The sequence below is a fragment of the Sphaerodactylus townsendi genome, linkage group LG13, assembly GCF_021028975.2.
Source record: "Sphaerodactylus townsendi isolate TG3544 linkage group LG13, MPM_Stown_v2.3, whole genome shotgun sequence".
Taxonomy (NCBI): Eukaryota; Metazoa; Chordata; class Lepidosauria; order Squamata; family Sphaerodactylidae; genus Sphaerodactylus; species Sphaerodactylus townsendi.
The window spans coordinates 5,394,557-5,407,666 of record NC_059437.1 but is presented as its reverse complement, the minus strand read 5'-3'; the positions used below and the strand labels follow the sequence as shown (position 1 = coordinate 5,407,666).

General features: G+C 45.9%; 1 protein-coding gene across 1 annotated transcript in view; it reads right to left on the bottom strand.

Moving 5' to 3' along the window:
- Positions 1-13,110, bottom strand: part of COL4A6 (collagen type IV alpha 6 chain) — a 278,502-nt gene that overhangs the window by 80,764 nt on the left and 184,628 nt on the right. The window contains 2 exon segments of the mRNA XM_048514719.1: positions 7,875-7,919; positions 12,788-12,922. Of these exon segments, the coding sequence (XP_048370676.1) occupies positions 7,875-7,919; positions 12,788-12,922 (180 nt within the window).

The following is a 13,110-nucleotide window of genomic DNA, read 5'->3' as shown; positions in this document are numbered from 1 at the left end:
TCCCTTGCTGGGTTTGCCATAAGTCGGTTGCGACTTGTCGTACGTTCAAGGGGGTGTATAGTTCCCCATAAAGAACTACTGAACCATAATCAACACAGAAAATGAAGGAGGAGGAGGAGTTAGGTTATATCCCCCTTTCTCTCCTGTAGGAGACTCAAAGGGGCTTACAATCTCCTTGCCCTTCCCCCCTGCACAACAAAGCACCCTGTGAAGTGGAAGGTGGGGCCGAGAGGGCTCAGAAGAACTGTAGTTAGGTCAAGTGCCCAGCTGGCATGTGTGGGAGTGCCCAGGCTAATCTGAATTCCCCGGAGAAGCCTCCATAACTCAAGCGGCAGAGTGGGGAATCAAACCCGGTTCCTCCAGATTAGAGTTCACCTGCTCTAAACCACTACGTCACTGCTGCTCCTGGTATGGTATCCTGAACCATTTCCAAAGTCTGATTCAGAGAACTTAAACACATAAAATTTAACAAACCACGTCTGAAAACGGCTCAAACATTTTCATAGCTATTGGAATGCGGAGGTTCCATTATTTGATAAGTAGGAAAATTATACAGATGGCCAATAGCAAGGTTTGTTTTTTGTATTTTTTAGTGTTTTCCAGTTTTTGGCCTGCAGGGGGGCACAGTTTTTAGGCTAGCTTGGCACCAAATTTTTCAAGGAGTTTTAGAGAGAACTCTCCTGAAGTGATACCACCAAGTTAGGTGAGGTTTGGTTCAGGGGGTCCAAAATTATGGGTTACCAAAAGGGGTGCCCCATCCCCCATTGTTTCCAACCGGAGCTAATAGGAGATGGGGGCTACACCTTTGAGAGTCTATAACTTTTGACCCCCTGAACCAAACCTAGCTTGTATCATCAGGATAGTCTCCTAAAGATACCCTGAATTTTTTAGGCTGCTAGCCTAAAAACTGCGTCCCCTGCAGGCCGAAAATTGAAAAAAACACTAAAAAATACAAAACACACACAACTCAGATTTTGCACCGGGCTCCATTTTCCCTAGCTACGCTTCTGCCCCAGCGTCTGAATCAGTCCTCAGTGGCATGAATGAGGAAAAGATCAGCCAATATCCAGCATATGCTAAATCTTCCTCCATTGTCCTCCTCTTTCAAAGTTAATCCTTTTAAGTGGGGTGGGGGAGCCTAATGCCGTAATCTGTTTGCTAACTTGCCTGTCTTTGGTTCAGCAGTAAAGTATCTTACATCAACATGCCGGCCTATAACAAAACACAGAATTGGTCTGTGATGGTTCAAAGCAAACACATGGGATTCTTCCTCCATGTATTTATCTCATCTCAATTTATAGCCTGAAGGCAGCAGATAATTCCTGGGGACAGGCGACTGTGGGGAAATGAGAATTGCACGTGTCTGCAAACAAAGACCTGGAAGCTTCTGTACCCTATATAACAAAAGAGATAACCAGTATTGCTAGCTTAAGGGACACACTATCTTCTCCTTTTACATCAGTGTAAACATCCTGCAGGGACTTGTTTATCTTTCAGCGACGAAAGGCTGGGTCCCATAGATCCACTCCTCTAACAGCAAGGCTTTCTGCTGATGCATAACTTTAAGTTCTTCCACCCACGGAACAGCCTCTTAAAATGGCGCAAAGGTTTTTGTGCAGGAGGAAAGAGGCAAACTGGGAAGCCGAAGGATGACCAAAACCTGCCCCCCAGAGGAGGGAGGGAGGAGGAGGAGGAGTTTGGATTTGCATATCCCCCGTCCTCTCCTGCAGGAGACTCAAAGGAGCGCCTACAATCCTCCTTGCCCTTCCCCACAACAAACACCCTGTGAGGTGGGTAGAGACTGAGAAGAGCGCTCAAGAAGCTGTGACTAGCCCAAGCTTGAGGTCACCCAGCTGGCGTGTGTGGGAGTGCACAGGCTACTCCTGAATTCTCAGAGAAGCCTCCACGACAGCTCCAGAAGGCGGCAGGCTGGGGAATCAAACCCGAGTTCCTCAAGATTGAATGCACGAGGCTCTTAACCTCCTGGGCTCACCCCTCAGAGAGAGCCAGAGACAGACAAGGACAGCAGAGCAACGGCTCAAATAATAGCATCAGTCGGTGCATTTGTTGCCGATCCCGATTTTACACAACACAGCTCTCTGCATATTTAATGGTGGCGAGGAGTCTGTGTCTAAAGGAAATGTCCCTAAACATGGAGCTACGGTGGCAGAAAGTATCGCCTCGTCTTAGAGTTCTGGCTACCAGGAGAAATTGCGTTTTCTTTAACACGCTCTCCCCTGCGTTAAAAATGCCAGCAAACCAAATGAGAATCCCTCTGCTATTCTGTTAGCAGAGAGTTTTGCAAAGCCCGATCCAGAGCCCCTGGCGGTGGGACATACACCACCCTGCCACCGTCGGAAGGAGTAATCTGTAGTCCAAAGAGCATCTGGGAGAGGCCCAGTACAAGTTTGAGAAGCACCTGTGCTTTAGAGCATAGATTGCTCAGGCTTCGTAACCCTCAGATATTATGGTTTAATTCCAATCATCCCGCTGCCAGCATGATGCAGGCAGGGGATGGTGGGAATTGTAGTCCATAACATCTGGAGGGCCGCAAGTTTGACACCTGTGCTTTAGAGTGTGAACTCTATGCCATTGTACCCGGCTCCGGGTCCTTCCTGGTCCTTCTCCATTCTGGGCAACCTGAACCTGACTTGTAGTTCCTCACTCAGGTGGAGGTGGTTCATAATACCTACTAGAAGATCCTGTAAACCAGGGACTGAGCTGAGGACCTTCTGCATGCAAATGCAGATACTGATTCGTGGCCCCATGCCTAATGAAGTCTGGGAGAACATGAGAAAAGGCAACTCTTTTCATGAGATCCCCTGGCATTACAAGGCAGGTCACATCCTTTCCTAACATTTGGGCTTCGGAAAAAAGCAGGAAAAAAGAGCAGCAGTGGCGTAGTGGTTAAGAGCAGGTGTACTCTAATCTGGAGGAACCGGGTTTGATTTACGCTCTGCTGCTTGGAGGCCTGTGGAGGCTTGTCTGGAGGAATTCAGGTTAACCTGTGATCTCCAACTGCAGCCAGCTGGAGGTGACCTTGGGCTAGTCACAGCTTCTCGGAGCTCTCCAGCCCTACCCACCTCACAGGGGTGTTTGTTGTGAGAAGGAAAGGCGTTTGCTTAAGCCCTTTGGAGTCTCCTTACAGCTTCAATGTAGTTTTCCATAACATCCCACAAAGTGGCGTTGTTGTCGAAAGCACTGTCCCAGCATTATGGACTCAAGCCTCATATCCTTGCTTTACTGTTCAGGAAATTATAATGATATTAGAACCGATCTAGGAGCTTTACTACCTCCTAGAATTGCTATGACTCTCTCAGACAAACTAAAGAAATGTCTGAGCTAATGAACCAACCCTATTGTAGAAAATTTCTGGAAAGCAGTTTATACATTTTTTTAATCCATGTTCCTACATGATATATAACAATGATCCTGTTTTTTGTACTTGGAATGTATGAGTACTTCTGGTTTATGCCCTAATAAAAGGAGTTTTTAGGATTGGATTGGATTGCTCTCCTTACAGGAGAGAAGAAGAAGAAGAAGAAGAGTTTGGATTTATATCCCCCCTTTCTCTCCTGCAGGAGACTCAAAGGGGCTTACAATCTCCTTGCCCTTTTCCCTCTTAACCGACACCCTGTAGGTGGGTTGGAGATGACGGGAAGCTTATGAGGAACTGTGAGCCCGTTGAACAAACTGACATTTGGGGTCGAACCGGTGGTGCAGCAGGCTGTTTCTAGGTCCCCAGATAAGCCTCCCGCAGCTCAGAGGCGGCAGGGCTGGGGAGATCAAACCCAGTTCCTCAAGATTAAGATACATGGAGGCTCTGCCTCCTACGCCTCTGTGTAGGATATAAATCCAACTCTTCTTCTTGTTATCAATGGGGAAATGTGTCGTGTAAAGGATGAGTCCTCTGGGAGATCATACGAACATTAGAAGGAAGGGAGATCAGAGATTCAAGCAAGGATGAACACAAGCTTGACCAAATAAGAAGCTTTTGCATGCTCTGAAAGCCAAGGCGCACTCGCCTGGAAGCTATATATCTAAAAGAACCGAAAAGAAAAAGTGCAGGGCTGACAAAAACCATAACATGTACTATCTCATCAAGATGTTTCCATCCAGTCAGCCTTGTATACTCAGCTGAAGTGGTATAAACCGTATATCTTACTTTCCAGCCTCGTTCCATGGGAAAAACTAAACATGTGCGGCAGAATAGCTTCGTTTTTTTTAAAGGTCCGTTTCTCCAGTACGCCTGTGGTTAACCTTTAATAAACACAGGCTGCGGCTGCTCCGGCTGCCAAGAGGTTTCATTGACTCAGCTGCGACAACACAGAAAGCCAGCAACTCACCTGATGGTCAACGTTTCCAACATGACCTCTGGTGGTCTCTCCCCTCCCCCGTGCCAAGAGTCTGCAGTCCCTTGAGTGCCGATCCCATATGGTTTCAGGGCAAACGTGACTCACGCCTAGCGCTGGGAATGGGACTGCATTGGATGTATAAGAGCAACTATGATTGCTGTGTTCCCCGTAGGGATTTGTTTAAATGACAGAAAATGCAAAACAGAAACGTTTGGATTTGACACCTATTTCCAGTTTCTGCATTTATGGTATAATCCAATTGTCGTGGGGCGTTTCACCATCTAATTTGCTCGTTCAACGAAAACTTTCCTACCACCCACCTAAGATGGAAAACAGATCACATCCTGGCATGAATGAGAAACTTTGCTCCCAATAGGCACCCCCAGTAGAGGTGTAAAACACAAAGAGGCTAACAGAGGTGACTGCTGTTTCTCCAGAATTTCTGTGTTTTCTGGAACCTCATCAGACAGCAGAGAAAAGAAATGCTTTTACATTCTAATTAGTAACAGAGATATTATTGTTCTAAAAGTTTAAGGTGACCAGATTTTTTACTTATTTGGCCGGAGACTGCGCGCATCTGCCTGCGCGCCAGAGCACACTGCCTTATCGCGGCCGGCTCCGATCAGGAAACAGGGAGCGCCCAGAGCCTCGCGGCAGGCGCGGGTACGCTCCCTCCTGCTTGCGGCTACGCGCAGCTTCTAGAGCTTCCTATTTCAACGGCACTTTTCCGCCCATAAAAACAGTGTAATATCTGACTGCGTCTGTAGCAGCAACCACAAGGAGCACATTGCCTAATCAGGACAATGTCAAAGCCCGGTGGGACACGGGACACATTGCGCAAAAGCGTGAGTGTCCCGCGAAAATCGGGACAGCTGGTCACCTTATAAAAGTTTCAAGGATGGTTGGAGTAAAAATACATTTCAAAGGAAGGAGAACCAGTAGGAAAGTGATCGCGGAGGATTATTGCCATCGAGGAAAGAGTTAGGAGATGGCAAGCAAAAAAAAAATGAGCTAAAGTGAAAAAAAAGGAAACTGTCAAAGCAAATCTCCAAAAAGATTTCAATCAACTTGAGGAAAAACGCCTACCTGCTACAAACGGTAAGGGAAGAAACTAGTGGCTGGAGAATCGGAGAACGGCCCACCAGAGAATCCATCAGATTGAATAAGGGGAGGGGGGGAAAGATTTAGCCCCAAACAACGCAGAGGTTATAAGGAGGCAAACTCGCATAGTGGATTCTGCGCAAGCCAAGTATAATGGGCATAGAACATTATATAACCAGTGGTGGGATCCAAAAATTTTAGTAACAGGTTCCCATGGTGGTGGGATTCAAACAGTGGCGTAGCACCAATGGGGCTGGGCACGACGGGGGCTTGGCCGGGCATTCCGGGGGCAGGGCATTAATAATTTCTCTGTTACTGTAAAAAAACTCTTACTGTAAAAAAAAGTTCCTAATTTCCAGCTGGTATCTTTCTGTCCATAATTTAAACTCATTCTAGCAAGGTCCACTAGCGTCCACACTGCCAACAGCAAACAACTTTCACTTCTCCTCTAATTGACTGCCTGTCAAATACTTAATACTTTCAAATACTTAATTTTGTTTCTAGAAATCAAAAGAAGGGAGACTTTTCCTTAAACAAGGAGCTTTACTGTATTTCTAAAACATGTTCTTAAAACAGCCCAACAGGGAGAATGATCCCGTTTTCTACCTTCGCTAACCAGCCACATAGGAAACAACAGGACTTGATGATTTTTGGACCTAATGGCATTTCTAACGGGAAAGCGGACCCAATTAGTAACCCCCTCTTGGCACACACAAATAATTAGTAACCCACTCTCGGGAACTGGTGAGAACCTGCTGGATCCCACCTCTGTATATAACCCGTTGGGGGTGGGGGGGACTTCAACTGCTTGTGAAACCTAGGAGTCTTAATTTAAGTATTATAAAATGGAAAGCCCTATTTAGGTGTACGTGTTGTTGCTGGGATGTTATAGTTCATGTGTTTATTGGTATTTACCATCAAATTCTTTTCAAATGGTAATAACTGTCAATGCAGTTAAACCAATCCGGTTGTTTAAAGATGGTTAAGAATAAGCTTTTCCTCGGTATAACAACCAGTTGAAATGATTAACAGCCCCATCCAAGTGGCCAGGTGGCTGGCTGCGCTGCCCCACTGCTCCCGAAGAGGTTTCCCAGCAGTGTGGGGAGGTTGTCAAACGGGAAAAGGCTCCCTGCTGCCAAGGAACCTCTACGGGGCTTCTATAAACGTACGCGGCCTTTTTTGGTGGCTCGAGTGTAAACAAACCGCTGCCAACGTAAAGCCGCAAATGGCCAGCTGGGAGCAGACTAAACTCGGCTCCTCCAGACCGCCCCTGCTCTACCATCGGCGGTGCAGGGACACTATTGCAGCGTCCCATGCCCTGTCCCACCGCCGGGGAAGGTGGGGGCAGTCACTTGCCAGCAGTTTCACCCCTCTGCGGGGGAAGTGCTCTGAGGACAGCAAATCTGCAGGACAAGTTCTCCCCCTTTTGGATGGGGTCAAAAATAATCTAAATGACTTCTACTACTACTGCAACTCCATATATATAATTATCATTTGTATCCAGTGGTGGGATCCAAAAATTTTAGTAACAGGTTCCCATGGTGGTGGGATTCAAACAATGGCGTAGCGCCAATGGGGCTGGGCGGGGAGCCGCGGCCAGTGGCTGGGCATTCCTGGAGTGGGGCTTGTGGCAGGGGCGCAGCCCTTGGCCATGGGTCCTTAGGCGAGGAAGCGAGATGCCTTGCCAGTGCAGGCTGCCACGCACGCCGGTGCACCTCCTGCTAGACTGCTTCAAGTTCTGCGCGCTACTGCTGAGAGGAGGGGCGTAACTAAGGCAACAATCACGTGGCAAAATCCCCAATTAGTAACCCCCTCTCGGCACACACAAAGAATTAGTACCCTACTCTCGGGAACCTGTGAGAACCGGCTGGATCCCACCTCTGTTTGTATCTATTCATTTTCCCCTAATTTTTAAAAAATGTCTTTTGTAACTCTCTGTGGAAAAAGATATTTTAAAAAAATTACTTGAGAAACTTGTACCAGCTACAATTCATTCTTTGGGCTCCTATATCCAGCGGTGGAGTGCCCAGGAAGCGGGGGCGTCCTTCCCTGAAGCTGGCGGCGGTGTCTGCCAGGCTGATAAAGCGTTCAGGACAGGAACCAGGGCAGGGGGTGGAGGAGCACACCACGTGCCTTCCAGGTGCAGATTCCCCACTTATGCGGCTCTGCCTATGTCCAACATACCACCTTCCCTAATTACACAAATTTCAGGCAGGCCATTCCGTCTTTTGTCATTGCTTTCCCCATTTTTGTCACAACATAGAAATACTACAAATAATTTTAAGGCAGTTGTGGTGTTGAGGTTTATCCTTAAAGAAACAGGTTGAGACTGATGTTGACCGGCTATCCAGCATTTAAAAAAAATCAAATTAAAGCAGTATTTTCAAATTCCGATTTTAAACACAAAGCAAGACTTACAGGAACCCCGTATATTCCTTGAAATCCGGGAACTCCCATTGGACCCTAAAACGACAAAAATAATGCAGTTATTTCATCCACAGTAGCTTCATACTTGATTCATATCAGCAAGACATACTAGTTTTTAGATTTTTAGAAACCTTTGATGGCACATATATAAATTATACAACGGAAATTAAAATTGGCTGGTAATTTTTTTAAAAAAAAAACAAGCATCAGGAGAGCTGGAATATTAAGCCACTGAATTGGGATTGAGTCTGCTAAGCATTTGGGAACGTTCAGTGATGACAACACACAAGAATCTAGCAGTTTGTTCGATGGTAACAGTTGAGTTGCTGTCTAACAAGAACAAAGATTTGACAGCATCTGTAGTGTTGCCTAGAGCAGCTAAGAGAGGATTAAGTAGTCTTTCCCGCTCTACAGCATATAAAGGGCAATATAATAGAACATGATGGACGGTTTCTTCAAGACCAGGATTGCAGGTGCAAGATCTATCAGAGGATGGAAGATGGTGCTCTCTGTTGTATCGTCTGGTAGAAGGAAGAAAATTGCATCTGGCTAGGGTGACATACTAGAACAGAACAAGTAGCGTGCCTTCAGACATCTTACTGAACGATGGTTAAGTAAAAATGTGCACAATCCAACTTGACTAAACAACCCTCCAAGACGATTAAACAACCCTCCAAGACAAAACATCTACGGCCCAAACCTAACCTGCCCAGTCATAAAACAACACATTCCTGGAAGTGTTCCACTAATGCTTCCTGTGAACTCTTCTGGTTGATTGAACTCAATGGGTGCAATTCTGAACTCTATTATGATCCCATGTACATGTACCCAACCTAATGTACATATTCAGGAATGGGAGGAAACAGGAGGCATTGGCTGGGCTGGGGACAGCAGAGATGGGTAGGAGAGAATATTGTTCCTGCAACCCCCACTTGACCTTTGCCATGACGTCTTCCCCACCATTCCTCCAATGGGGCAGGTTAGTGGGAAACAGCCTGTTCTCCGGTTGGGTCTTCGTGCTCCACCACTCAGCCGATCTCTGTCATCAAACTCATCATAGGTGCTTGGCTTGGGGTAGGGAAGAACAAAGCAAGCCATGATCTAAGGCCCTTTCTGCATGGGCCGTTTACAGCGCCCTAGGGACGGCAAAAACGCCGTCCCTAGGGAGCTGTTTGCATGGGGGGCGCAACTGCTTCGCAGCTGCACCGCCCTTGCTCCTCCCCAGCAGCATGAAGCCTCCATTTTCCCACCTCGCTCCCCGAGCTAGGTTTTTGGAAAACGGCAGCTTCCAGCCGCTGCCATGCGAACGGCAGCGGCTGGAAGGCGCCATCCCTTCCCCCCTTTCCCGATCAACTTACCTTCTCTGTGACCCTCAGGCGTGTTGCCGAGGCCTGGGGTCACGCCCCCCCGCCCTGCAACTCCGGAGCGGTTGCGCAGGGCAGGGGGGCATGTCCCCTGGCCTCGGCGACGCGCCGGAAGGTCGCAGGGAAGATATGTCGATCGGGCGCCAGTGCTCCGCGGCGCCGTCTTCCCTGTTGTTCCCGGGACCGTTCGTGTGAACGGTCCCAGGGGGGGTTGGGTCGGCATCATGTATACCGACCCAACCCCCAGCGTGGCCGTGCAGAAGCGGCCTTAGTTACAGATCAAGTTCAAGGTGTTGGTGCTTTCCTGAAGTCATAAATGGCCGGCCCCTTCTGTTCTACTCCCCCAAAGAGCACTGAGATCTTCTGTCAATCTCCTGGTTATCGCAGGCGCAAAGACCACCAAGGCCTCCGCTTTTTGCGCTGTGGCGCCTGCCTGATGCAACTCTCTGTCCAAGGTGACCCAGGCCCTAACAGATCTTTTCCAGTTCTGGAGGGCCTCTAGTGCAGAGATGTTCCATCAGGCCTACAGTTGAGGACAGCAATGGATTTACAACTGTGGCATCCTATTCCCTGGCCTGGATCTTTATGCTTCCCTCCCACTTCCTTCTCTCTTGCAGTCTCTTCCCCCAGACTCCGCCCTTCTTTGTTTTCATCAGGCTTTGTTTTGCTGTTATTCCCTCATGCATTGCGATCTGAACGTTTCAGTACTGGGGTGTGACCGATGACCAGGCGCCATTATTTTAGAGATGTTATCATTGCTTATGTTTTATATTTTTATATTTTATATTAATCCTTGTGCATTATTTAATCCACCATAGCTTCATACTTGATTCATATCTCCTGGTTATCATTTAATTCTTTTTTAAAAAAAATTTTTTTTTATTGTATAGAATATTGTTATATTTGTTACATTCAATATGTTTATTCAAACTATACATTTTTCCTTTTTCTCCCCCCTCCCCCCTTCTTTTCATTGGTTATTCAAGCAAGCAGCAGAAGGTTCATTCTTCTTATTCTCTTGTTCCATAGTTCTTTGTTAAATCCGGCTTCTTCCATCCATTTCTCATACAATGTCCATAATTTCATAATATCTTCTAATTTCTCTTGCCATGGTGTATTTTTTGCCAGTCTCTCAAAAATTTCTAGCTGTATTTGTTCCCAAATATATTCTAACCATTTTGAGACTGTCCATTTCTTATTATCTTTCCAGCCCAATGCTAACACTGCGTGTGCTGCTCTAATCATTATGTTATACATTGGTTCCAAAGTTCTATTTACTCTTATATCATCTATTATTCCCACTATTAATAATCTGGTTGTAAACCGCTCTGAGCCCTGCTTCGGCATGGGAAGGTTGGAATATAAATGATGATGATGATGATGATGATGATGATGATGATGATGATGATGATGATGTGGTGACCCCATCACAGACCAAGGCCACCAACGTCTTTGGTTAGCAATTTTGAGGTAGGAACTAGCAGACTGTTTAGCTACCTGAACTAATTTAAAGGAGGCGGTATTAGATGAAGAGGAGAGGAGCAGGTATTTTGAAAGAGAAACCCAGTTTTGGCAGACTTGGGATTGCCAGTTTCACCCACACATTAAGTCCAAGCATACACAAGGATGATCACCCCCTTCCTGCTCTGCCTGACCCCGTAATTTCCCTCCTGAATTCGGAAACAAGCTATAAATAATCCAGGTTAGCTCTAATAAATGTTTATCGCACGTGCAATAGGGATGATAGGTTGTGGTCGTTTTCAGTTTGAGTCAAAAAAGAAAATGTACCAGCAGTACTTTTATTTCCATCTGCTTTAGCTGCGTTGGGGAGTAAAATCAAGGTTTTTAATATCACAAAGGTTTTTAATATCACACAATCAAAGGCTCATTCCGCACATGCAGAATAATGCACTTTCAAATTGCTTTCAGTGCTCTTTGAAGCTGTGCGGAATGGCAAAATCCACTTGCAAACAGTTGTGAAAGTGGTTTGAAAACGCATTATTTTGCGTGTGCGGAAGGGGCCAAAGTAAAGTCAATGCCAGGAACAGCTGCCTAGGATAATCCCAGTGTCCCATTATACCAAGACTTCTGATTCCTGCCGTACCATCTGGCCAAGAGGAAAATCTATGAAACAAAACCCTGCATCACAAAAGAACATCAGAGCTCCCTTCTGCTGTGAGCACAAATGCAACTGGAGTGCTATGGCTTATATATGACTTGTACAATTTCCTAAAGAGAAGTTAGTTTCAATCTGGAGCAGAGGCACAAAACAGAGAAAGGAACTGAGGTTCATAGCCCCGTTGCTCCATCTCTGCTGGAAGATGAACTACGTCCATAAAGCAAGCAGCCCTCAGACAATAATTCTGAGAAATCCATGTTCTTCTGTGGGCAAAGGAGGAATTATGGAAGATCCTGCTAGCTAGCACCAGATGAAGAACATGGTCAGAACCTACTTGAAACAAGAGCATGGCTGAATACATTCAAGTATTGGATCAAACTATGTTTTAACTCTGATGAGAGCAGTTTAACATATATTGTGCACCCAGACCTATTTGCCTCCGAATGGTATCAACTTCTTAAATCAAAAATCTACCCTCTAGGTTTAATACTTGAAGATCTCTGTATGCTGTCACCCAGAGAGATTATGCAAACCTTAAAAAGCAGACTTCTAGAACAGGAATACCATCATATCTTGTTGGGCCAAGCAAATAAATCCATGCTCACCCTCTCTGCTTCGAGGAATAATATTACCAGAACAAGGGGCACATAGCCAAATATCTTGAACTATTAACTGAGCCCCAACAGGAGATGGATTATTACAAAGGGGCCAGATGCAATGCACTTTTCCTTCGGCCCAATTACAAAGGGGTCGCTATCCTATCTATCCCTCTCCAGGATCGGGTCTGTCCACACTGTAAAAACCAAGTGGAGACTCTTGCTCACATTATACTTGACTGTCCGAGATATGTGGGTATTAGGAATTTCTCTCCTGGGCGGGTCTTAGACAAATCTGAAAGAGACTCTGACAACTCTGACAACTCTGTTGAGGAGCTTTTGTTAAATAACACAGAGGGGAAAGTAGCAAAATTTCTTTTACAAGTGACAGAACTTTCTAAGTAATGTCCAATGCTAGATACAGTTTATCTGTCTGTGTTTTGAATGTACTTTTGATTTGTACTTCAGAAATGTCTGTAATGCTCTGGAGCCTATTTTAATATGCCTAATAAAGGTTGTTGTATTGAAGAACATCTTGTGGGATACGCACATAAGTAAAAATATACATGGTCTTTTGCGCAAAAGGTCCTGGTAATAGCTCAGAGCCCCGTAGTCCAGGAAGCTTAACACATAATCCTTCAGTGACAAACAGATCAAGCACACTTACTTGGGGGGACAATCTGCCATCAGAAACTTCCAAGTCAGCTTCAAATTATACCCAGGGGTTCTTGGATATAATTTCATGTGCCTACCATACTGTGTGACAGAAAACAGCACCGTAGCAGCAAGACAGTCTGCCAACCTAGGAGGCATGGATGAACTCACCTTATCTCCCTTCGGTCCGGCAGCTCCTGGGGCACCCTGTCTCCCTCTCTCCCCTTTGTGTCCTCTCAAGCCTTCTGATCCAGCAAATCCAGGGGCACCCGTTGGTCCTTGACTTCCAATTGGCCCTGGTTGACCCTAGAAGCAAGAAATAAATCAGTTGGTTTTTTTAAAAAAAAGAATGGACCGGGTACCCCACCACAATTTATCATAGGAATCAAATGACACATTTTATAGAATTATTAAGCAGCTGGTCATGGTAAGAGATAGTGAAAGAATCAAAGACGATTCAGATTGTAGGAGAACAGCATTATTGGTGGAACTCA